The 27491-nt window shown below is 41.5% G+C and overlaps 2 protein-coding genes across 2 annotated transcripts in view; one reads left to right on the top strand and one right to left on the bottom strand.

Moving 5' to 3' along the window:
- Positions 1-5687, top strand: part of tsg101a (tumor susceptibility 101a) — a 28900-nt gene extending 23213 nt beyond the window's left edge. Inside the window, exons 8-10 of the mRNA XM_014123883.2 lie at positions 2104-2306; positions 2627-2866; positions 3061-5687. Coding sequence (XP_013979358.1) covers positions 2104-2306; positions 2627-2866; positions 3061-3150 — 533 coding nt within the window. The 3' untranslated portion in view covers positions 3151-5687. The remainder of the gene's footprint in view (positions 1-2103; positions 2307-2626; positions 2867-3060) is intronic.
- A 337-nt stretch (positions 5688-6024) lies between these two features.
- Positions 6025-27405, bottom strand: ldha (lactate dehydrogenase A4). Its single transcript, NM_001139642.1, is given in 8 exon segments — positions 6025-6510; positions 7113-7236; positions 8914-9031; positions 9165-9338; positions 9695-9868; positions 10157-10274; positions 12151-12276; positions 27311-27405. Coding segments are annotated over 7 exon segments (999 nt in total). The 5' UTR covers positions 27311-27405; the 3' UTR covers positions 6025-6345.
- Between the last annotated feature and the right edge of the window lie 86 nt (positions 27406-27491).

Here is a 27491-nt window from a genome sequence, read left to right as displayed (position 1 = left end):
CCGTGATATAGTCTACTGCTCAATGGGAAGCGTTTGCTCTGCATGTTGTGTTGCCGGCTTGGTGTCCATCGCTCCCACTTGCAGAGCACTAACAATTACTCTGATAAAAACTGAACTTTGGCAGACAAGTTTAAAATTCTCACTGAAGTTTCTAGCCACAAGCATAATCTAGCTAGCTGGGGAGGGCTCATTAGGATGACTGACTGACTGAACTGACCAGTTTTGCCAAGTCTAGCAAAAATGTACAGCCCAATGACCACTCAACCTGGCCACAAGGCCTGAAAACTAGCCCCCGCCCCCCCAAAATGGGGAAACAAATGGAAAAAAAATTATATACACACACATTTCCTAGACACGCAAAAATGCTTTTTTTTTAGTTGAATGTTTCGCAACAAGAGGACTTTTTACGAGGGAGAAAGATGTAGCTAGCTTGTGCTATTAGTTTATTGATATCACATCACTTGTCATGAAGTGTGTGCATGCTGGTGCTGCTCTCCACTCACTCAGCTGCCTATAGCGCTCTCTCAACACAAAAACGCACATCCTTCTGGCCCTCCCTCCCCACCACTCACTGGCTCCGCAACAGCCTGCCTCACTGCTTAATAGTTAGCAGCAGGTCACAGTGAAATTAATCTACCTTTCTTTTTAAGAAAAATGCCAATGGCGGCCGTGGTGTAATTTAGAAGTAGACCAAATGTCTGGAACCGTCATTTTCACCCGCAAGAGTTTTCAAACTAGCCCAATTTTGTGGGAAACCGCCAACATGGCAACCCTGGAACTGACTGAACTGAATCCGTTCACCCCCACTCAACTCTCGCTGCGCAACATACTTCATCAATTTTGAGGTTAACTATGAGATTAATCATAACATTCACATTGCTGACTCCAGCCTGCTAGTTCTGATATTGTACAGAGCAATGGTATCTAGGCATCTCTCTTTTCAGCAGATTTCTACTACTTCCTCAAATGCTAGACTAAAGGTCGGAACACGGCAAACAGTTTGTTTACACGAAAGAAAATACCATGGAAAATTTCACAACTACACTCAGTTTTCATATTATGCTATATAGTGAGTATAAGACTGCTAGGTGGAATACTTTGACACTGTGGTTTGTTTTATGAGGAAAATAACCTCCATACACTTTAATGGCTGACCATTACCTGTATCAAATCAAGCTTTATTTATACAGCACATTTCAGACATGGAATGCAACGCAATGCGCTTTACAGAAAATAAAAAATGAAAATAAAAGCTGAAATATTTACTACACAACAACCTTAAGATACAAGAATGACAACTGAATGACTTAAAAGCACCCTAAGGAAAAGCGAAGCTAAAAAGATGTTTCAAGATCTCTTTTAAATATGTCCTCAGTTTCGGCCCCCCTCAGGTTCTCTGGCAGGCTATTCCAGAGGCTGGGGGCATAATAACTAAAGGCTGTCTCTCCATGCCTCTTGGTCCTAGGCTTTAGTAGTCCTAGTCCGGGTGATCGTGAGCGGTGGCTCTTTTCTGATTCATCATGTTAAGTCTTCGTCAGCCATCGGAGATGGCTTTCACCTTAAAATCAGAGAGTGTGGGCCCTTTTCCCAGGCAAAAACGAAAGTGAAACTTTAGAAAAAGCTTTCGTCTGTAGCTTGGGCACTGTCTTTCAGCTTTTTTTAGGGTAGTAGCAACACAATAACATGAACTCATTAGCATTGAAACATGTTTTTTATAACTTTCTGTCACTTTAACTCCATCTAAAATGTTGCTAGTGTCATTCCATATACATTTCAGAATTGAACATCCTGAAGATAATGCATCCCAACTTCCTCCGCCATTGTTTGTCTGAAATCCTAAGGGTCATATATGATCACAAACAAGGACACTGTGATGCAAGGATTGTAAATGTTGTGTAAAAGCAAATGTCTTTCTGCTTAAATTATCAAATATAGTGTGTGGAACAGATTTTAGTGTAGAGTCTTGCTAGTTTACTCTTCTTCTCTCCTCCCTGTCCATCCCTCTCCTCCTTTTATTTGCATTTGAACTTGCTATGTAAATACGTTTAATTGTGCCAATACAGGCTGTTAAAATAAAAAATAAAACGAATCATTCTCCTCCAGGCCCCAGTAGGGATGGTACCATTGGCGAGGACACTATCCGTGCGTCGCTGATCTCGGCGGTGAGCGACAAGCTTCGTTGGAGGATGAAGGAGGAGATGGACCGTGCGCAGGCCGAGTTGGACGCATTAAAGAGGACCGAGGAGGACCTGAAGAAAGGACACCAGAAACTGGAGGAGATGGTCTCACGGCTAGACCAGGAAGTGGTGAGGGGGGATATTGGGATATATTACTCTTCTATTCTGTCTCTTTCCTCTTTGACTCTAGGTCCTTTTCTATTCCTCTCTTTCGCTCTCTTTTTCATTCCCACTTAGCTCATTCTCTCTTTCTAACTAATATTCCGCCCATAGAAATGGAATCATTCTAATAAGTCATTCTAATTTCATAATTCTGCCTCTCCCCTCTCTTCACCCCAGTTCTATCAAGTATTTCCTGGCTTCAGAGCTTAATTAATTATTTGGTGGAATGGAACATGGGGGAGGGGGTGTACTGTTGATGTTTATTGCTCTTATGTGTTTTTTTGAAGGCGGAGGTGGACAGGAACATTGACCTACTGAAGCGTAAGGACGAGGAGCTGAGCGAGGCGCTGGAGAAGATGGAGAACCAGTCGGAGAACAACGACATCGATGATGTAATCGTGCCCACGGCGCCGCTCTACAAGCAGATCCTCAACCTGTATGCTGAGGAGAATGCCATTGAGGACACCATCTTCTACCTGGGAGAGGCGCTGCGCCGCGGGGTCATAGACCTAGAGGTGTTCCTCAAGGTGAGGGTTGGAAAACACGCATGCAGACATGCACGAACACACGCATACAAACACACACAGGTGAACCATATACACACTCACTCACATAAACTACACGCTCACCTTTTCATAAAGATCATGGGGAGCCACTAAATATTGTGCCCTCCTATGTCTTCTCTAACGCGCTGTCTCCCTATCTTTCTCTCCTGTTACAGCATGTGCGTCTGCTCTCCCGAAAGCAGTTCCAGCTGCGAGCCCTCATGCAGAAAGCCCGCAAGACCGCCGGCCTTAGTGACCTCTACTGACCCCGCGGACACCCACACCCATACACACTCCCTTTCTCCCAGTCTCTCCCTCTGTACAGCTCCTCTTTATATCTGTCTTTTTGTCTCTCTCGGTCTGTCCTCCTCTTCTCTCTAAAAGACGTGCCCTAAAATTGTATGAAAAGAGCTAACATATTTGTTTTGTTTCGAACATCTCCTAAACATGCATCTAGTTGGATAACCAATGTGGTGAATATGCAGTTTGATATGGAGCAAATGTCTGCCAACATTAATTCTTGCATTTATTTTTAATGTTTTGTGTTAATATTGGCAGCCATATGCTTCCATAGTCACAATGTTGGAGTGGTATCAAACGTCAGGTGTGAGAGTATGTGCTCTGATGTTGTGTGACAGTTGCTGGTGTGAGTTTGTGCTACTTGTCCCGCTGTAAAGGAAAGCTTACACTCTGATATAAATATACGTCTCAACTAGGGATGTGCATCTCTCCTTTAATGAAAGATTCTAGATACATGGGCTCTGATACGATACAGGAATGATGCCTTTTTGTTTTAAAAGATTCAGTTTGATTAGGTGAGCGAATTAATGCGATTTGGTTAGATACGATACGCTTCGATGCACTAAAATGTTTTGCGTGAACACATTTAATTTTCCATTTTAAAGATATATCTGCTGCTGTTGGGATGACTTCTCTAAGCTGAGTGGCTGTGTGTGTGTGTGTGTGTGTGTGTGTGTGTGTGTGTGTGGGGGGGGGGGGGGGCACCTGAGCTGACAATAGGGAAGACTGAGCATCAACTACCCCACTATCAGATTAGGGGTGGAAGGCAATTTCTGCTTTTTGTCCCCCCCACTTTATCAGAAATCACCATCACCCACTGATTAACTCATTATTTTTTAAGAAAATGTTTGAGCTAGTACTATGTCAATATGTGTCTTTAGAAATTAACATGGCATTTAGCCAATTAATATAATGCAGTTTTGGATTTTACCCTGTCTCAAAAGCAAATGGTTTGGACCGTTGATTGCAAAATGATTGCTGTCCATTATGAAGTTACCTTGTTCATTTAAAAATGACCAAATACACTGACTGTTAAAAGCAAAATTACCTGAACAATCGAAATACAATCTGAATGAAAACCCCAATCAGCAGTTGGATGTGAGTTGTCCACTCCGGTAGGCTACACAACTCCGGTAAAGCACAATGTTCTTGTAACAATGACCCAGCAAATTACATTGGTTGTCACTCAACTAATAAAGCCAATGATTTGACATTGTAAAAGCCGTTGTGCAAGCATCTGAGTGCTGAAGGTGTGTGCAGATGTATCCTATTAGAACAGGGATAGGCCTGCCTTTTGTTGGCGTGATCAGTTGTCTCTCACACTATGCCACAGTTATAAGACAGCACATACACAGTTACATGCATAAAGGTTTGATAGGCTACTGAACTGAAGGAGAGGCAGCATCAATTGTCACAACAGATAAGAGGTATTTTTGGTATAAAACAATATGGAGTAAAAAAATATTAGTGAACTTGCGATTTGAATCGGTTTTCTGACCATTGTATGACGCATCCTTAATTTGGATTGCTTTGGGATCCCGCAGACCGATGCACAAGTATCTTAAACATTTGAACCAAGGACCGATGCGCGTCAGTGAATCGTTACATCCCTAGACTCAAACTTTTAGGAAATGACAAGGGTTCATCTAGTCGGAGGATACTTTCTCAAAGCAGGGTCAGGTTCATGTTGGCACAAAACAGTTTGGAAAACTTTAGAGGTACAACTTGAATTATATTTTTTGTATTAAAAAAATGAATAATGGCAGCCATTTGTTCCATATCCAACTGCATCAATGCTGAATGAAGTGAGCAGGTGACCCTTGCTTGTGCTCCTAGTCCCCCTACTCTTTATCTCGACTATTCTGTCAATATTGCTCCCATTGGCATCTGGAACAATTGAGAAACGGCTTTCCACGTTAGCTGTTCAGGATGATCCTTCAGTCTTCCTTGAGCTGTGTCAAAGTTTCACAACGGAGAAGGAAAATTATAGTCGGTTCTTCTGTTTGGTGCCTAATGAGCAGAACCATGATGGTCACTCGATCATGTCCATTGTTTCTCAAGATTCCCCTAAGCCCCCTGTACAGTGTCTGTATGTTCATGTTTGAATGTGTCACTATACTACGTGTTTCTATTCAAAGGCTTCAAAAGGAAAATGTTAATGTTTTTCTCTTGCTTCGCTTAGTTGTTTGTTTTCTGTTTTTATTTCAAGTTTTCAGCTGTTCTAAGAGATCAATGTCTTTACCCTTTCGATTTATATAGAGGTTGTGAATTAGAAACAAGTGATTATTATTTTTATTTTTTTTACTAATCAGAAATGTACTTATCAAGTATGTAGACAGGTCTCTTTTTAAATGAACTTTTACTAAATGCACTTTGAATTGTATGATATGCTGTAGTTTTTTTTCAGATTACTTTCATTTTCAACAATAGACCATCTGTTCTTTTATCTGTAGAATTTTACGTAAATCAGCACAATAAAAATAGTCTGGTTTACCAAAAATTACTCCTGTGGGGGTTCACTTTGGTGATGGTGTAGATCTAAAACATATGTACCCTTTTCACGCTGTCGTGCTGACACAATACAATTTTTTGTATTTATTTGCCTGATAAGGCTGACCATTGATAAGTCAAACATTGGTCTAACCTAGCATTGATAGCCCACCCACTGACCTCGGTTGAGAGGAAAGACCAGGGACCTCCATTTCACCTCATTGAATGAGATCCCTAATCTGCGAATGTGTAAAACCCTGCCTCAAACAGCTGAATCGGCTGCAATTCTAACATGTAAACACAACTACCATACAGGCATAGCACGTGCACACACGGAGAGAGAAAACAGATTGGTTGTTTCATCATCCTGGTAATTTTATTTGGTTGGTGGCGTAAATTGTATCGTAAGTATATCCAGATGGCACAGGGGGCTCTTTACAAGGGTTCTTTTTTTGGTAATTTCATCCTTCGTTACTTTTAGTTATCAGTTGACCATGAATGTCCATTATAGCCTCACGTGGAATTCTTGTCACATTTTCATAGACTAAAATGAAAAATAATTTGTATTTGTCATAGTTTTTCAGGGCATCTCGTTATCATTAGTTTTAGTCTGGGGAAAAATAGGTGATTTGAGTATTTTGTCTCATTGCTGATAAAATTAACACTCTGCTTTACAATGTAAGCTCTTTCTGCACGCCCCACAGGGTCTCGGCGCTGTTGATTAGCTGCTTCTCTTCCTCGGGCTTCAGGGTCATGTGGATGACGTCGGTCAGACCACTGTTGCCCAGCACGCATGGCACACTGAGGAACACCTCGTCTTTCACACCGTGCATCCCCTGAGAGGGAGGGAAGAAGAGAGTCTGATTAGGGATGGATCACAGGTGGAGTGGCGGTGGGTGTAATATTAGTGTGTGTCTCAAGTCCATACATCTGTGACCTTGACCTGTTTGACTATGGTTGGTCCAAATAAAGCAATATATATCAGATATGTCTGTATTTATGTATAAAGAGCCAACTTAATCCTTACATCTTCAGTCATAACACACATTAGGTATACAGTGTAGCAAATAGTTTTCTTGAAAAACATTCATATAAATACTTTATTTGTGAGTGCTGACTGTCTTCATTCAAGTTGAGTTCTCCTACTGCTATGCTACAACAACCAAAGATCCATCGATTTTCTTTAAACCCTCTTAGACCTAAAGGTTTTTGGCCCGTTTGGTAATACATTATACCATCTACTCTACTGTATTCTTCCCCTGATTGGAACCATCAGGAGTGTTATGGATTCAGCACACTCTTAGCTACGAGTAGTATGGTAGTATCAAAATTAATGCACTCCCTGTAAGTCACCATGGATAAGACTGTCTGCTATAAAATGAAAAATGTAAATGTTTGGCATCAAGGCACATGTAGAGCATGGCAGATGGATTCTTACCTTGACCAGGGTGGACACGGGGTGAACTTTGTGGAGGTTCTTCAGGATGCTCTCAACCAGGTCAGCGACAGACATGCCGATAGCCCAGGAGGTGTAACCCTTCAGCTTGATGACCTCATAGGCACTATATGACAGAGAGAGACACGAGGAGAGGAGTTTATAACACATTTAAACTGTAATTTCGTAGGAAAAGTGTATAGTTTTTCCTATTGTGAATGAACTAATACAGGAAAATACATTTAGAAAACAGCAGGGACAAATGCCCTTAACTAGTTATAAAGTGGGTTGTGAATTACTTGTAATTAATAGTTATACCTTCACAGTCTGCAGCGTTGCATATCAACAACTTAACTGCTTTAGACCTAGATGCCAGGTGCAGTAAACACGTAACACAATGGCGTAGCACAGTAAGTACTGACTAGTTCCAGCATGTTTCTGGCTCTTAGCTTAGGGCCAAATTCCATCCTTATTCCTCCAAGCTCTATTGGATTTGACTGGGAGTGAAGTCATTTATTCTCTACTTCCATTATTGTTATTTATGGATTCATTTGGAGTAAAACTCTAAGGACCACTTTCCAATTAGGCCTAATCCTGGACTAAGAATCTATTTTTCGGTGGGAAAGGGGCGGTATCTATCGGAACTTGTCCAAGAAGAAATGGTCATTTTCCTTTTTAAAACGACCCTCGACAGATGTACACTATATATGCACAAGTATGTGGACACCCCTTCAAATTAGTGGATTTGGCTATTTCAGTGACACCTGTTGATGACAAAAATCGAGCACACAGCCAGCAATGCAATCTCCATAGGAGATTCTGCCCTGCTAAAGCTGCCCTGGTCAACTGTAAGTGCTGTTATTGTGAAGTGAAAACATCTAGGAGCAACAACGGCTCAGCCGCGAAGTGGTAGGCCACAAAAGCTCACAGAATGGGACCGATGAGTGCTGAAGCATGTAGCGTGTAAAAATTGTGTGTCCTCGGTTGCAACACTGACTACCCAGTTCCAAACTGCTTCTGGAAGCAACGTCAACACAAGAACTGTTTGTCGGGAGCTTCATGAAATGGCTATCCATGGCCGAGCAGCCACACAACCCTAAGATCACCATGCGCAATGTCAAGCGTCGGCTGGAGTGGTGTAAAGCTCACTGCCATTGGACTCTGGAGTAGTGGAATCGCATTCTCTGGAGTGATGAATCACACTTCACCATCTAGCAGTCTGACGGGTTTGGCGGATGCCAGGAGAACGCTACCTGCCCCAATGCATAGTGCCAACTGTACAGTTTGGTGGAGGAATAATGGTCTGGAGCTGTTTTTCATGACTCGGGCTAGGCCCCATAGTTCCAGTGAAGGGAAATCTTAACGCTACAGCATACAATGACATTCTAGACGATTCTGTGCTTCCAACTTTCTGGCAATAGTTTGAGGAAGGCCCTTTCCTATTTCACCATGACAATGCCCCTGTGCACAAAGCAAGGTCCGTACAGAAATGGTTTGTCGAGATCGGTGTAGAAGGACTTGACTGGGCGGCACAGAGCCCTGACTTAGACTGCGACCCTGGGCTAATCGTCCAACATCTGCTGCCCGACCTCACTAATGCTCTTGTGGCTGAATGGAAGCAAGTCCCCGCAGCAATGTTCCGACATCTTGTGGAAAGCCTTCCCAGAAGAGTGGAAGCTGTCATAGCAGCAAACGGGGCATCAACTTCATATTAATGCCCATGATTTTGGATTGAGATGTTTGATGAGCAGGTGTCCACGTACGTTTGGTAATGTAGTGTAGTTGAACAGTTTATAAGACTCACCCATCGACCACCATCTTGTGGAGATGCTTCCAGTCCTCCTTGTCTGCGTCTGTGCCCATGTGTGGGTTTAGGCCCTTCAGGGAAACACCAGCAACGTTCACGCCACTCCATACCGGCACTTTGAGTAAGGGAAGAGACAGGTATCCAGTCAGTTACCTTTCTGTCATAGACCAATGTCCATGAAGGTTTTCCACAATATGGTATGGACAGAGAGACGGTTCCAGAGTGGATTTAAAGCCATAGCCACATACCACTGGAGTCTCCGTGCTCTCCAATGATCCAGCCGTGGCAACTGGAGGGGTGAAGGTGCAGCTTCTCGCCCATAAGGTGGCGGAAACGACCGGAGTCCAGGTTGGTGCCGGAACCGATGACGCGGTGACGGGGGAAACCGCTCAGCTTCCAGGCCACGTAGGTCAGGATGTCAACTGGGATAGGCAGAGGAGAGAAAGGAGAAGGGGGGGTTACAAATGTTATCACAATTTGAGTTAAGAAAACAAACCCTAACCTTAACCATACCCCTTAAATTACATTTTCATATGTATAAATGTTCACTATATAGCCAGCGTTGACTTTGCTGATTGGAGTATGGACCGTAGTTGTCAGCAAAAAGACCATGCCGTTTTTCCTGATAACATAACATGGGCCTGGAGAGCTACGGAGTGAGCAGGCCAGCACTAACATCTTATTCAAACCTGTCAATGACTTTGCACAATGCTAGAGTAATGATCAAGTCACTGGATCATGTTTAACCTATTTACTCCCTCCCGCCCTCCTCTTGTACCGGGGTTGGAGACGACCAGCAGGATAGCGTTGGGGCTGTACTTGACGATCTGGGGGATGATGAACTTGAAGATGTTGACGTTGCGCTGCACCAGGTTCAGACGACTCTCGCCCTCCTGCTGACGAGCACCGGCGGTGACCACCACCACCTTGGAGTGGGCGGTTGTACTGTAGTCTGGAGTGGGGGAGGACACACACACACACACTGTAACCAGGGTTCGATTATATAACAGTGGGCAACTCAAGGTACAACTCAAGGTAAGATGCACATTAAACACACACAAATACAACCTAGGGTTCCGAGCACCCCCACAACAAATCAGTGTGTGTGTGCACAACTTGTTTGTGTCTTTGTGTGTGCACAACTCGTTTGTGCGTCTGTCTTTGTGTGAGTGCACACAATTTGTTTGTGCGTGTGTGTGTGTGTTAGTGTGTGCGCATAACTGTATGACTCCTCACTCACCCTTATCGCCCACGATCTTGTGGGTCTTGCAGAAGAGGCTGCCATGCTGTAGGTCCATGACCTCACCCTTCAGCTTTTCCTCCATCACATCAATTAGGCACAGCTCATCGCACAGGTCCTGGTCAACACAAGGCTTGTTAGGGTTGAGGAATATAATCCATATAGAAAAGGATATGGATATAATTAAGAGGCCGGTTTCCCGGACACAAGATGAAGGCTAAATCTTAGCCTAAAAGCAATTTCACCATAGAAACTGCTTGTTAGTCCCAGACAAGGCTTAATCTGTGTCCAGGGAAACTGGCCCTACAAATCCACTCCATTTTACCACAACATAAAATAAAATATACAGTACATTTCAGACATGGAGTGCACCACTATATGCTAACCCCATGTCATGAATGATCCTTATAGGTAAAATGACGTGGGTAAAATGAAGCGCAAATTAAAAGTAAGAATCTCGGAGCATCGTAGCACCATTAGGTGCAAAAACTCGACGTATCCAGTTGCAGCCTACTTTTTGGAAGCGAACCACTCCATTTCGTCCCTACGTTATATCGGCATCGAACACGTCACCCTTTCTAGGGGGTGACCTTGACAATTTATTGTTAAAACGAGAGGCTGCCTGGATCTTTAATTTAAAGACCCTTGCTCTTTTCGGTCTCAACGTAGACTTTGATCTGAACCCAATCTTGACCTTATTGTGATTTTACTATCCATTGTACATTTTTGTAGGCCTATGTAGCCAAATTGTATCTATGATTGTATGCTATCCATTCATGTTTTTTACATGTTCTATTTACATCTGTAAATTAACCAATCAAGCCACACCCGGCCATGATTACAGACACCTGTGTGTCCTTTGAAACTATATAAACTAGTGACCTGCAGGGTTTGTTGTTATACCCTGATGAAGACAGCTTGTCTGTGGAAAACGTGGGTTATTAGGTTATTAAATTATTGCATCAGAGCTCCTAGTGTGTGTGGCTATCCTTTTCAAGTTATCTAGCTGTGACCATCTGGCTAGTATCAACAAGGGTTTTCTACAAAATAGCAACAACAGCGCAGATAGCTTGGAATCTAGACCATGAGCAATATGAACCGAAATGCATTGCCAAACAATGCTGCCACATTCTGGTTTGAAGTATTTTAGCAAGTCTGAGTGGCTGATGACTTCCAAGGACTTTGCTGTGAGAAAACAAAAGAGATTGACTGCTGACACTCTGTCCAGAGGTGCGTAAGTACTGTTGGCATGCAAACGTTTAACAGTCCCAAGGGTGTGTCTGACCTTATTATCTAGATATCAAAGTGTCACCAACAAAAATGTAAACAATAGGCCTATAGCAAATGCAGCATATGACATCAATACATTTCTATGTGCAAATTGCACTTTTCGGTAGTTCTTAAAGCATGCCATTCCATGAGAGCAGCATTTATTTTTCAACTTTAAGCAATGAGCCCAATCAGTCCTCCATGACAAAAAAATTAACAGAGTAGGCTAATAAGTCCTTAGCTGACAAAACTCCACTCTATGGAAGTCAGATCTTAGTTCTTAATTGTTGGCTTATGGCAAATCTATATTTCAATATTTCCAAGACCTATTCTTAAAGATCAAGTGATATCAAAGTCATTGGAATGACTGGAAATCTGACAATGTTTTTTATGTAAAAATATAGTATCTGTAGTAGAAAGCAATGGGTTAAAATAAGCCTACATAAGCAACCCATAAATTCATATGTAACATCCATTTATGGCCAGCTATGTAAACTCTGCAATAGATGTCGTTCAATTGGTAATATTCATTTTTGTATTCTAATGCCTCGTAAGGGAAAGTAATCTAAAAGTAATCAGATTACGTTACTGAGTTTGTAATCCAAAAGGTACGTTACTGATCAAAATTTGGGACACTAGTAACTGTAACGGATTACATTTAGAAAGTAACATACCCAACCCTGATCACACCTTACCACCTCCATCCATCCCTCCATCGGTCTTACCTTGAGCAGGACGCTGACTGCGGAGGCCATGCCAACCATGCCGACGCCAACCACTGTCACCTTGCTTCGGGAGCCAACGGGCTCACCAACCAAGACATGGGTGATCAGCTTCTCCTTGGTGGTCATCTGAGAGACATAAAGAGGAAGAGAGAGGGTCAGTCTGATCCCCTCAGCTTTCTTTCAGTACATCCTCTCAGAGCAAGAAACAGCACTGTGCTCTGGTACCTACTTTTCTCTACTGCTAATACAAATAACTGCTAATACAACTCAAAAAATAAATTCATTGGTATAATGTACATCACTCCACGCCTCTCCACCATGCTAGCTAATGTGTGGTGAGCATTCTGGCACAAAATGGTTGCGTGCATCATCATGGTGGTGGATAAGGTGAGTTTCCCCCTTACTATGTAAAGCAGTTTGAGTACCTCAGTTCGTAGAAAGACACTATATAAATCCAATATATTATTATTATTAGATGATCACAAAGCTGTGAAACCTATTGTTATTCTTAGGTTGTTTTCTTTTTCTTGACATGGTCAAATAACTCAAGCATAGATTGTTAACCTTTTTCAAAACATTTTCTAAGCTGAAGCATTATAGATTCCGCAACATCAATTTAAAGTTAATTTCCGATTGAGCTGACATGCAGCTTTTACCGTGAATGCAGGTTGGTTTGCCCTTTGCCCTTATTCCCAGTCACCTTGCTATGGATGGTTTGCCCTTACAGTTTTGTGCAAATGCTGCCATCTATCCAGGGTTTCTGGTTAGGGTAGGTTTCAATAGTCCCAGTGTGTACAACATCTCCTATACACTTCCTGATAAACTCAGTCACCATATCAGTATATACGTCAATGTCATTCTCGGAGGCTACCCAGAACATATCCCAGTCCGCATGATCAAAACAATCTTGAAACGTGGATTCCGATTGGTCAGACCAGCGTTGAATAGTGCTCAGCACGGGTACTTCCTGCTAGAGTTTCTGCCTAGAGGAAGGGAGGAGCAAAATGGAGTCCTGATCAGATTTGCCGAAGTAAGGTCGGGGGAGGGCCTTGTAGGCATCCCGGAAGTTGGAGTAGCAGTGGTCGAGTGTTTTAACAGCGCGAGTACTACAGTCAATTTGTTGATAGAACTTCTGTAGTGTTTTTCTCAAATTTCCTTTGTTAAAATCCCCAGCTACAATAAATGCGGCCTCAGGATATGTGGTTTCCAGTTTGCGTGAAGTCCTTTGAGGGCCGTTGTGGTATCAGCTTGAGGGGGAATATACACGGCTGTGACTATAACCAAAATAATTAATTTGGGAGGTAATATGGTCGGCATTTGATAGTGAGGTATTCTAAGTTGGGTGAAAAATGACTTGAGTTCCTGTATGTTATCACAATCACACCATGAGTAGTTAATCATGAAACATACACCCCCTTCTTCTTCTTCCCGGAGAGATATTTATTCCTGTCTGCGCAATGAACTGAGAACTCAACTGGCTGTACTCAACTGTTTCCGTGAAACAGAGTATGTTACAATCCCTGATGTCCCTCTGCAAGGAAATCCTCCGCCAGGTCATCAACAATTTTTATTGATCGTTATGAATTCATTTATTACAATTTCAAATTGATCACAAAAGGTAGGATTTAGTAATAGTGAAACGATGAAAAGCCATCTTGTGGCTTTTTTTAGGAGATTGACATTTTAAGTTTGCATTAGCAAGCATGGTGGTCAGACAAGCTCATATGTCAAATTCAGTGACGTTTTAGATGAGGAAGGGCAATTTCTTTCATGAGCATGGCCTCTTTTTAAATGTTTTATTACAGCATATTGAATTCCATTCATCCAGCTCAATGTAACATCGATGGACTTAGGCTACTTCATGATACTCACATTTTCCATCATGAGGTTGCTACAACCTAGCCTATGAATGAAAGTTTACAACACAGGTTTTTCAACACAATCGACAGAATAAATACACCCCTGATCACACGCAAACACAGTTCACTTTCATAGCAGCCACATACAAACATCATGATCATTTTGCTCATTGTAGAATTCCTCCTTGCATCTATGCGTTCTCCACTTCTCACCTTTCCCCTTTGCTTGTGGACTTCAGTGCACAACACATCAGCTGTCTGTGACCAGGCGAAAAAACCTTTCCAAGCCAAACCTTCATAATATCTAACCGCTACGTACAGCCTACATCATATTAGCTAATGTCATAACTAGTCAACAAAGCTACTAAAACTCACGCATTAGTAAACCTGCTACAATCTGTTCTTCTGCCCCTGACCAAGGCAGTTAACCCACTGTTCCCTGGGCGCCGAAGACGTGGATGTCGATTATGGCAGCCTCCCATTACTTCTGATTCAGAGGGGTTGGGTAAAATGCGGAAGACACATTTCAGTTGAAGGCATTCAGTTGTACAACTGACTAGGTATCCCCCTTTCCTTTCTTTACAATCATGCAGTACAGTGTACAGTCAGCAAGCAGTTTAGCAGTTACACCGGTGGGCCCCAGTGGCAATAAATTAATTACACCAAAAGCTTACCTTGACTTAGAAGAGCTACAGTGTTGGATAGGCATAGCCAGCTAGTTAAAATACCATCCCTTTCTGTTTTAGCCGGGTGTTTGAATACACTAAACTAGCTAGCTGTATTAGCTAGCTTCTCCTTAATTTTTAAAGAAATTTGTTCAAAACTGTTCAACTATTATCTTTCTCTCGCTTTGATTGAACTACTCACCTCATTTTATACACTGCAGTGCTAGATAGCTGTAGCTTATGCTTTTAGTACTAGAGTCATCCTTTGATTGGATGGACAACATGTCAACTCATGCTGCAAGATCTCTGATAGGTTGGAGGACCTCCTCCGGAAGATGTCATAATTACTGTGTAAGTCTATGGAAGTGGGTGAGAACCATGAGCCTCCTAGGTTTTGTATTGAAGTCAATGTACACAGAGGAGGACGGAAACTAGCTCTCCTCCAGCTACACCATGGTGCTGCCCTTTCCATTATGGATACGTTTAAGGAAAGTGATTCTGCTTTCGTGGTTTTCACTTTCACCCAAGATGGTGCTTTTGAGTAACTTATATATCATTATGATTACAGCTTTAGTTTTGTTTGTGGCTGATGAAAAAGAAGCTAGTTTGTACAAATGGTTTCTTCTATGTGTGTCCTTTTGGAACAGATGTGTTCCTTGGAGCATTGCTATGTTAATATGGTTTCTATATATAATATATATTTAGCCTAGGATATCAAGACTGCTGGAATATTTGATCGGACTAGTAAGGCCTTTCAAATTCCAAGAGATAATAGCTGGCGTTGCCATTTTTTTTATATGTTTAATGTATTATTAATGATGTAATTGTTATCTTTAGTGTTAATAAGCCCATGGATGTGAAACAAAAAACAGGACCCACAGGAAAACTCACCCATTGGTCGTGTTCCTTTTACCCAGTTGATGGGGTGTCCTCATAATTGTCTTATGCTGAGGGCAGCATCACATCCATAGGCTAGGCTGTGTGATTGTGCATAGATAGCATACCTGAATATTGACCCAGTCAAACTGGGGTTAACCTAGATCTGTCGGCTCGTCCTCTTGTGTGTTGGGCTTGATGTAATTCTCAAAGAAGTCTTGAGCCTCATTGGCAGTTGAAAGTGTGTGTGTTGTATTCTGAAAGATGAAAATACATTTTGCAGAGTGGATGAAGCGGCATCTCAGGTTTAGCTTGTGTAGCTTGTGTAGCTGGGATCTCAACTCGTTGTAGGTCGCCCTCTATTTCTTCTCCACATAGGTCAGAGCTGCCGATTCAGCTGCAAGGCGAACACTTTGCCACTTGACTTAAAAACTGTGGACAAGTACAATCAAACACCGGGATACGTTATAGAGAGGACCCGTGCGTTGCGCAATGTTTATCAGTGGCATTGGACCCAACTTCTACTGCCCAAACAGTTCATAGAAAAGATTCCCGCCTCCACACCAGTTTCAAGTCCTGTGACGGGGACACTGAATTTACAGGAATGATTTGAGTTATTCTGTTGAAGTTTTTAGGAGAATAATTTCCAAGTCATGGAGTCACCACTCGGTCACATTTGCCGCTGTCTCCAAACTTTCCACCTTTGTTGAGTAGGTGTCCACTATAGAAGTGAGCAGTGCAAGCGATTTAATTTACTGGCTTAATTGCAAGTTTAGGGCAGAGGCACTTTCCTCACGAACAATCTCTCGTATAGTAGTGGGCAACTCTTTCTGTTGTCGGGTGTTGATAGCCGCCATGTTCCCACAGGTTAATTGTTAACGGACATAATATGCCAGCTGCTGGAGCAAAATAGACTTGCTTTTGTTCATTTAATACAGCGAACGTCCCACACCTTAATATGGTGTTATACACTGAGAATATCTTTCCATGAATTAGACTGACCAGGTCAATGAAGGTGAAAGCGATGATCCCTTATTGATGTCACCTGTTAAATCCATTTCAATCCGTGTAGATGAAGGGGAGGAGACAGGTTAAAGGATTTTTAAGCCTCAGTGGGTGAATGGGCAAGACAAAAGATTTAAGTGCCTTTGAACAGGTTATGGCAGTATTTGTATTAGGGATCCCCATTAGCTACTGCCATGCAGCAGCTACTCTTCCTGGGGTCCAAACGCACTTTCATTACACATAAAATAAAAGATAAATCAGTACATAATATAACATTATTACGCCACTACATATATACAATACAAAATGTATAATAACACCATACAACAATTTTATATGTGTAGAGTCTGCGTGTGTGTGTGTGTGTGTGTGTGTGTGTGTGTATGTGTGTGTGTCTCTCTTCACAGTCCCTGCTGTGCCATAAGATGTTTTTTCTACTGCTTGCATCAGTTACCTGATGTGGAATAGAGTTCCATGTAGTCATGGCTCTATGTAGTACTGTGTGCTTTCCATAGTCTGTTCCAGTGGTGGAAAAAGTACCCAATTGTCATATTTTAGTAAAAGTAAAGATACCTTCATAGAAAATGACTCAAGTAAAAGTGAAAGTCACTGACTAAAATACTACTTGAGTAAACGTCTAAAAGTATTTGTTTAAAATGTACTTAAGTATCAAAAGTAAATGTAATCACTCAAATATACTTAAGTATCAAAAGTAAAAGTACAAGTATAAATAATTTAAAATTCCTTATATTAAGCAGTGACTTTCTTGTTTTTTAAATTTACGGATAGACGGGCTTCAACACTCGGACATCAGTTACAAACTAAGCGTTTGTGTTTAGTGAGTCTGCCAAATCGGAGGCATTAGGGATGACCGGGGATGTTCTCTTGATAAGTGTGTGAATTTGACAATTTTCCTGTCCTGCTAAGCATTCAAAATGTAACTAGTACTTTCGGGTGGCAGGGAAACTGTAAAGAGTAAAAAGTATAATATTCTCTTTACTAATGTAGTGAAGTAAAAGTTGTCAAGAATATAAGTAGTATAGATACCCCAACAAACTACTTAAGTAGTACTTTAAAGTATTTTTACTTAACCTCTCTGGGCTAGGCGGGACGAATTCGTCCCACCTACGTAACAGCCACTTGAAGCCTGTGGCGCGATTTTCAAAACCTTAAAAATCCTATTACTTCAATTTCTCAAACATATGACTATTTTACAGCTATTTAAAGACAAGACTCTCGTTAATCTAACCACACTGTCCGATTTCAAAAAGGCTTTACAACGAAAACAAAACATTAGATTATGTCAGCAGAGTACCAAGCCAGAAATAATCAGACACCCATTTTTCAAGCTAGCATATAATGTCACAAAAACCCAGAAGACAGCTAAATGCAGCACTAACCTTTGATGATCTTCATCAGATGACAACCCTAGGACATTATGTTATACAATACATGCATGTTTTGTTCAATCAAGTTCATATTTATATCAAAAACCAGCTTTTGACATTAGCATGTGACGTTCAGAACTAGCATACCCCCCGCAAACTTCCGGGGAATTCGCTAACATTTTACTAAATTACTCACGATAAACGTTCACAAAAAGCATAACAATTATTTTAAGAATTATAGATACAGACCTCCTCTATGCACTCGATATGTCCGATTTTAAAATAGCTTTTGGTGAAAGCACATTTTGCAATATTCTAAGTACATAGCCCAGGCATCACGGGCTAGCTATTTAGACACCCGGCAAGTTTAGCACTCACCATAATCATATTTACTATTATAAAAGTTTGATTACCTTTTGTTGTCTTCGTCAGAATGCACTCCCAGGACTGCTACTTTAATAACAAATGTTGGTTTGGTCCAAAATAATCCATCGTTATATCCGAATAGCGGCGTTTTGTTAGTGCGTTCCAGACACTATCCGAAATGGTAAAGAAGGGTCACGCGCATGGCGCAATTCGTGACAAAAAAATTCTAAATATTCCATTACCGTACTTCGAAGCATGTCAACCGCTGTTTAAAATCAATTTTTATGCCATTATTCTCGTAGAAAAGCGATAATATTCCGACCGGGAATCTCCTTTTCGGCAAACAGAGGAAAAAATCACAAAGACGGGGGCGGCCAGGTCACGCGCCTAAGCCCAAAGTCCCTTGATCGGCCACTTGAGAAAGGCGATAATGTGTTTCAGCCTGGGGCTGGGATGACGACATTCAGGTTTTTCCCGGGCTCTGGGCGCCTATGGACGACGTAGGAAGTGTCACGTTAGAGCAGAGATCCTTAGTAAAAGATAGAGATGGCAAAGAAGTTCCAGAAATGGTCAGACAGGCCACTTCCTGTAAAGGAATCTCTCAGGTTTTGACCTGCCATTTGAGTTCTGTTATACTCACAGACACCATTCAAACAGTTTTAGAAACTTTCCACCACTGGTCTGTTCTGGACTTGGGAATTGTGAAGAGACCTCTGGTGGCATGTCTTGTGGGGTATGCATGGGTGTCTGAGCTGTTTGCTAGTAGTTTAAACTGACAGCTTGGTGCATTCAGCTTGTCAACACTTTTTACAAAAATAAGTAGTGATGAAGTCAATCTCTCCTCCACTTTGAGTCATGAGAGATTGACTTGCATATCATTAATGTTAGCTCCCTGTGTACATTTACTGGCCAGCTGTGCTGCCCTGTTCTGAGCCAATTGTAATTTTCATTAGTCTCTCTTTGTGGCAGTTGACTCAACGATTGAACAGTAGTCTAGGTGTGACAAAACTAGGGCCTTTAGGACCTGCCTTGTTGATAGTGTTGTTAAAAGGCAGAGCAACGCTTTATTATGGATAGACTTCTCCCCATCTTAGCTACTGTTGTATCAATATGTTTTGACCATGACAGTTTACAATCCAGGGTTACTCCAAGCAGTTTAGTCACCTCAACTTACTCAATTTCCACCTTATTCATTACAAGTTTTAGTTGAGGTTTAGTGAATGATTTGTCCCAAATAATATCAAAAGCACTCTATCAAAACAGCCCCCACAATATTTTTGTCAATTTCTCTCAGCCAATCATCAGTCATTTGTGTAAGTGATGTGCTTGTTGCATGTACTTCCCTATAAGCATGCTGAAAGTCTGATATCTGTTTACTGTAAAATAGCATTGTATCTGGTAAAACACAATTTTTTCCAAACGTTTACTAAGGGTAACAGGCTGATTGGTCGGCTGTTTGAGCTGGTAAGGTGTACTTTACTATTATTAGGTAGGGGAATGACTTTTGCTTCCCTCCAGGCCTGAGGGCACACGCTCTCTAGTAGGCTTAAATTGAAGATGTGGCAGGCGATCTTGTTTGTGTCAAGAACTGCAACGCTGCTAGGTTTTTCACACTCAACAGTTTCCCGTGTGTATCAAGAATGGTCCACCACCTAAAGGATATCCAGCCAACTTGACACAACAGTGGGAAGCATTGGCCAACATCCCTGTGGAACGCTTTCGACACCTTGTATAGTCCATGCCCCTACAGCATGTTTGAGGTGTTGGCAGCTGCTTAGGCTATTCTCGTTGAGCAGTGGGAACACTCTCCAACGCTGTTGTAATCTTCTGGGAGGCCAAAATGTTCGCAAACTGTAGATTTAAATGATGATGGGGAATCCTCTTGGTTTATCGACCCCACCACTCGCCATCTTACAGAACTAGTTCCCGGCTGCACCTCACAAAAGGACAGTGAATTTTGATTTCAATGTGCACGTAGAATCTAGTTGTTTTAACGGAATAGCCTGATGTTTTTTCATCTCAGATTTACTCAAGAGGCATACAATGGAGTGTAGGCATAGCCTATAGGCCTAGTGTTGGCTGCTTTTCCTTCACTCTGCGGTCCGACTCATCCCAAACCATCCCAAATTGGTTGAGGTCGGGGGATTGTGGAGGCCAGGTCATCTGATGCAACACTTCATCACTCTCCTTCTTGGTCAAATAGCCCTTGCACACCCTGGAGGTGTGTTGGGTCATTGTCCTGTTGAAAAACAAATGATTGTCCGTCTAAGCCCAAACCAGATGGGATGGCGTATCACTGTAGAATGCTGTAGTAGCCATGCTGGTTAAGTGTGCCTTGAATTCTAAATCAATCACAGACAGTGTAACCAGCCAAGCACCCCCACACCATAACACCACCTCCTCCATGCTTAACGGTGGGAAATACACATGTGGAGATCATCCCTTAACCCACACCGTGTCTCACAAAGACATGGTGGTTGGAACCAAAAATCTCCAATTTGGACTCCAGACCAAAGGACACATTTCCACCAGTCTGAGTTCCATTGCATGTGTTTCTTGGCCCAAGCAAGTCTCTTCTTCTTATTGGTGTCCTTTAGTAGTGGTTTCTATGCAGCAATTTGACCATGAAGGCCTGATTCATGCAGTCTCCTCTGAACAGTTGATGTTGAGATGTGTCTGTTACTTGAACTCTGTGAAGCATTTATTTGGGCTGCAATTGCTGAGGCTGATAACTCTAATGAACTTATCCTCTGCAGCAGAGGTAACTCTAGGTCTTTCTTTCCTGTGGCAGTCCTCATGAGAACCAGTTTCATCAAAGCGCTTGATGGATTTTACAACTGCACTTGAAGAAACATTCAAGTTTCTCTTTGCTTATTTGAGCTCTTCTTGCCATAATATGGTCACCTTGGTCTTTTGCCAATTATGGCTATCCTCTGTATACCACACCTACCTTGTCACAGACAACTGATTGATTGGCTCAAACACATTAAGAAGGAAAGACATTCCACAAATGTACTTTTAAGAAGGCACACCTGTTAATTGAAATGCATTCTAGGTGACTACCTCATGAAACTGGTTAAGAGAATGCCAAGAGTGTGCAAAGCTGTCATCAAGGCAAAGGGAGGCTATTTGAAGAATCTCAAATATAAAATATATTTGTTTAACACTTTTTTTGGTTACTACATGATTCCATATATGTTATTTCATAGTTTTTATGTCTTCACTATTATTCTACAATGTAGAAAATAGTAAAAATAAAAACAACCATTGAATGAGGTGTTAAAAAATGTTTGACTGGTAGTGTATATATTTATTTTGTATTATTAATACTATAACATTATTAGTTTCTGTCAGTTCAGAGGCTACTATGAACTGGATATTGTCAGCTTTAAAAAAATATAAAAGCATGAGGTTTATTATCTTTTCTATGGCGTTATCATCCCCACATTGTTTAGTAACAAGGCATTTTCAACTCAATTACTTTCCTTTTATCATATTCAAATCATATTAATAATGTCTTTGTTGCTAACAGTAAGTTATTTTGCCCAACTCTGCAGGCCATTATCCAATCCTTATCTTCCGTTCGACCGACAGCGATGCTGGGTCTCCATAGCAATGCTTATCTATCTCCCACCATCTGCCTGGACCTGTTTCTGGTTGCTATGGCTCACTATTATGGGGTGGCGATTGCATCAAGGGCGTTATTTATTCTTCCTCGTTCGGGGAGAATAAGGGTAAGTGCTAGTAGGGGCCTGTTTACATCACCACATCACCTTGATGACTTAGCTACTCCAGCATTGTGTGAATATGGACACAGGCATGTACAGATCTTAATTATGACAGAAAATATTCCTGCGCAAAAGGAATTTCAAATTTCGATACATTCAATAAAAAACACAGTTCTCTTTCTCTCCATGCGGGGGCAGTCGAGTCATTCAGACCAGTGCCAGCTATCAAAATCATATTCCCTCTCTCAAAGGCTTAGCACACAGCTTACGTGTATAGTGTTGAGTCATCCGCATACATATACACACTGGCTTTACTCAAAGCCAGTGGCATGTCGTTAGTAAATATTGAAAAAAGGAAGGGACCGAGACAGCTTCCATGGGGAATTCCTGATTCTACCTAGATTATGTTGGAGATCTGAGGACTGAGCTCACACACTGGAGGGGCTGGTTGTTCCTTTGTCAGCATGGAGCACAAGATTAGGCCTATACCAGAGACTACAGAGTGTATAAAGAAAGGGAGAGAGTCTAATACCGAAACACAGTAGATTCTGTGGCTGTGAAATCAATGAGCAATATAGGTAGCCATGTTGTGTCCTGCTTCTTTATAACATGAAAATGCCCACTACAATAGAAGCTTTATAAAAGAGTAACTACAGGGTGCCATTTAGTTATTAATTGGTGCAATTTGGAAAAACAATACTTTCAAAAGGATGGGCATTAAGATAAGTTCCTGTTTTGTACATTGCTCAGTGTTGCACAAAGTGATGTCGACATAACATTGCCCATTGCAGAAGAGGTGTATCCAGTAGTAAAAAGAATACTTAGAGCTTTAATAACTGAAAGTGGTACTGTACGAGAGAGAAAGAAAGTGGACAAGAGAGTGAGAGATACGGAGAGAGGGAGAGGAAAGAGAGAAGAGAGGGTATGGTGTATCCATGTGGTGGCACCAAACACCTGTTACCATGCTATTAATTCACTACTCGTCGAATGAGCCGGTGGTATTCACGTTTGATCTTCCTCTGGTGAAGGACTGTTGCACGATGACATTATCATATACCACGGTACAGTATACTGTGACATTCACTTTACTTGAAAACGAGAGTGTGTCCCAAATGGCACCCTATTTCCCATATAGTGCACTACTTTTGACGAGGGCCCATATGGCTCTTGTCAAAAGTAGTTCACTATGTAGAAAATAGGGTACCATTTGGGACATGCTCATAGCCACTGTTGCCAACGCACGTGGCTGGTAACAAGAGCACTTGAAAACGCAACCGACATGCCAGCGAGCACTCAGCAAGCTCCAATTGGTGTCAAGTGTCACAGCAGATGTTCACAGTAGGTCATTAATGTGTTCTGACCCTCAAGGCCCATGGGTTTTAATACTCATGTTATAGGTCATATGTCACCCATATGGTAAGAAGGCCAAGAAGATTATTAAGGACCTTAGCCACCCGAGTCACAGCCTGTTCACCCCACTACCATCTAGAAGGCGGAGACAGTACAGGTGCATCAAAGCTGGGACCAAGAGACTAATAAACAGCTTCTATCCCCAGGCCATCAGACTGTTAAACAGCCACCACTAGACGGACTCCGCTCAGTACCCTGCCCTCTGCCTAGTACCCTACAGTTGTGGCCAAATGTTTTGAGAATGACACATCTTTGACACTTATGAAACACTTGTAATTATACTTCAGTATTCCATAGTAACATCTGACAAAAATATCTAAAGACACTGAAGCAGCAAACTTTGTGGAAATTAATATTTGTGTCATTCTCAAAACTTTTGGCCACGACTGTACTCTGCCACTTAGTCACTGTCACTAGCCGGCTACCACCGGGTACTCTACCCTGCACCTTAGGGACTTAACACTGGTCACTTTAATAAGGTTGACATATTATTTATCCACATCAAGTAACTCTACTACTGTACTAAATGTTTGATTTTATTAAAATTGTTATTATTGTGTGCTTATTTGACATTTACTGCATTGATTGATAGGAACATAAGATTGTCGCTGCACCTGCGATAACACCTGCTAAGTGTGTATGCGACAAATAAAATGTGATTTACGAACTCGTCTTCAAGCAGTGCCAGTCTTTAAGGAGTGGGGTAGTCCCACTCCCTTTGTATTTTTCTTTGTTTATTGGATAGAGAACAAGGTAGATGGGAGACAAAAAGTGCTAGAGTAGTGTGTCAGATTCAAACTCATGCTCACAATGGTAGTACACTGCACAGTACATGTTATCCAGAGGCAGTGGCTTAGACCACTGAACCACCCCAGGCCACAGTGTGCCAGTTCTGACTGTCAATCTATCTGACTGTCAATCTATCTGTTGCTCAAAACATCTGGGTCAAAGTCTTGCCAATCTGCCAGCCTCTAATTTGTATTTCTGCTGTGTCATAAAAGACACCTAACAAGACTATATAACACCGCTTGTTGTTGACATGAAAGCGATGAGAGACTGGCCCAGTTCAAATAGTCTTCATATCATTCCTATAAAATCATGTTTGATCAGTTACTTTTGTAAGGATTGGGAGGAAAGAAGGAAGAATACATTTTAGCATATTCGAACAGGGCCAACGTTTTTAGCCTGGTCCCAAATCTGTTTGTGCTCTTGCTAAATCCATTGCTCATTTTTCAAGCCAAATGTGACAATGAATGAGTAACAAGGAGGTGGCATGATAGCACTCAGGCTACTGAGTCTTCAACTCTGTACATATTTCCTGTGTAATCATAATGTTGCCATATAAATGCACAGTCAGTAATGTCAAGTGATCACAGGTCTTAAACTTGTCTTCCAAGAAGGAAAAAAGCATTGTGTATGCCATCAATGTAAATATGGTTCAGTCCCCCCCCCCCCATAGAGGTGACAATTAGGATTAGGGTGCAGGATAATCAATGGCACGAGACACTTGGGCGTGGATGCTAGAGTTCTTTAAAAGAATACATTCCACAGCTACTATTATTTAATTACCAGAGTAAAGTTATAAAACAATGTCTGTTGGCATAAACTCAGTGCAGAACTATGATTTAAGCATACGCACTTCAAACCAAGTGGTCTTATGCAGGAAAGCTAATGAACTAACATTACCAAGATGCATTGCAACTCAGATGAGCATGGCTCTTGGCACAAACTAGTCCTTTTTTTTATTGTCTGAAAACATATAGCAAGCTCTTCATATCTGTCAGTTTGTTGCAGTCCCAGATGAAATAAAACAATTTAGCAAATTAGTAATTTAACCTGTTGGGGCTAGGGGGCAGTATTTGCACGGCTGGATAATTTTTTTTACCCGATTGAATCTGGTTACTAATCCTACCCAGTAACTAGAATATGCATATACTTATTATATATGGATAGAAAACACCCTAAAGTTTCTAAAACTGTTTGAATGGTGTCTGTGAGTATAACAGAACTCATTTGGCAGGCAAAACCCTGAGACATTTTCTGACAGGAAGTGGATACCTGATGTGTTGTATTACCTTTAAACCTATGCCATTGAAAAACACAGGGGCTGAGGAATATTTTGGCACTTCCTATTGCTTCCACTAGATGTCACCAGCCTTTACAAAGTGTTTTGAGTCTTCTGGAGGGAGATCTGACCGAACAAGAGCCATGGAACGATGATGGCCCATTAGACACCTGGCGCGCGAGTTCATGTTGGGTACCCTCGTTCCAATACGTTATAAAAGAGAATGCATTCGTCCACCTTGAATATTATTCATGTTCTGGTTAAAAAGGCCCTAATGATTTATGCTATACAACGTTTGACATGTTTGAACGAACGTAAATATATTTTTTCCCCCTCGTTCATGAAGTGAAGTCCGGCGGGCTTAGATCATGTGCTAACAAGACGGAGATATTTGGACATAAATGATGAGCTTTTTTGAACAAAACTACATTCGTTATGGACCTGTGATACCTGGAAGTGACATCTGATGAAGAGAATCAAAGGTAATGGATTATTTACATAGTATTTTCGATTTTAGATCTCCCCAACATGGCGGCTAGTCTGTATCGCAACGCGTATTTTTCTGGGCGCAGTGCTCAGATTATTGCAAAGTGTGATTTCCCAGTAAGGTTATTTTTAAATCTGGCAAGTTGATTGCGTTCAAGAGATGTAAATCTATAATTCTTTAAATGACAATATAATATTTTACCAATGTTTTCTAATTTTAATTATTTAATTTGTGGTGCTGACTTGAAACCTTTTTGAAATCGTAAAACGTGGTTAGATTAAGGAGATGTTTATCTTTCAAAGGGTGTAAAATAGTTGTATGTTTGAAAAATTTGAATTTTGACATTTATTTGGATTCAAATTTGCCGCTCTTGAAATGCACCTGCTGTTGATGGAGTGCACCACGGGTGGGACGCTTGCGTCCCACCTAGCCCATAGAGGATATACTATATTTGTCAACTTTAGTGGATAAGTGGAAATGTACAGAGCTTAGAAATATTGGCAAAATAAGCTGGATAATAATTAAGACCTTCCATAACAAGGACATGTTGTACTATTGGACAGTAGCCTAGTTGGCCATTTCACAAATGTATCCTTTGATCAATAACCAGCCTATTTACTATTAGGTCTAGGGCCTATTACTAGTCTTATTCAAAATGTTTAGCATAAACAATTAAAATGCTTAATACAGCAACAGGCTGCATACAAATTGAGGTGGAGCGGTAGACTATTCAGAGCGAGATACATTTCCTCTAGGTTACCATAATTACCACTATTGCTGTACATCTAACCTTTTCGCTGGTTTTGATCAGACTGAAGTTGCCCAAATGAACCACTGTAAAGAAAAATCACAAAAGTCTGGCAAACACGCAATGCTCTGTATCAAGAGCCTCATATTCTCACACTTTTTCCACATTCAAAGACTTGCGCAACTGGAGGAAATGTGTATGTCTACTTTTACAACAATTTGTGATAATCTAGTTTTCGATCATCTGCTTCCTAGAAACTAATCACTGAATAAACTTAAGAAACTTCTAGCTAATTGATAAATGTGACACACCCCTCTTTGTGAGCGCAAGCCATCTCCAGAGTATACTTCTCAAGTTCAAGTCCACCTAGTCAACCTCAAGTCACCGTAAACCTATCAGCTGTAAAACATGACCATTGATCATGCCCTTATAAAACTTTTATATTTCACTTCATAAACCCAACTACTGCAGGACATTATTCCCAAAATTTCACCAAAACACAACATCTTGTCCGACGTTTCCCCATTAGGCCTACTTGATCACAAAATCCAATGTTGTCTCACCTTGAAGGTTTTAGTTTCGTGAAAGTGATGTGGAAACAACACTGAAATGTGAGTTGGAATGTCTTTGGCTGGCCTCTTCCCTGGCTGGATGCAGCTTTTCTGTGGCACTGGCGTGTGTGGGGGAGGTTCCTGGTATTTAAGCAGCAGAGCGATGCACGGTAGACGCTGCGTGATTACATGA

Source organism: Salmo salar, chromosome ssa10, assembly GCF_905237065.1.
Source record: "Salmo salar chromosome ssa10, Ssal_v3.1, whole genome shotgun sequence".
NCBI classification, from domain to species: Eukaryota; Metazoa; Chordata; class Actinopteri; order Salmoniformes; family Salmonidae; genus Salmo; species Salmo salar.
This window is presented reverse-complemented; position numbering and strand designations above follow the sequence as displayed.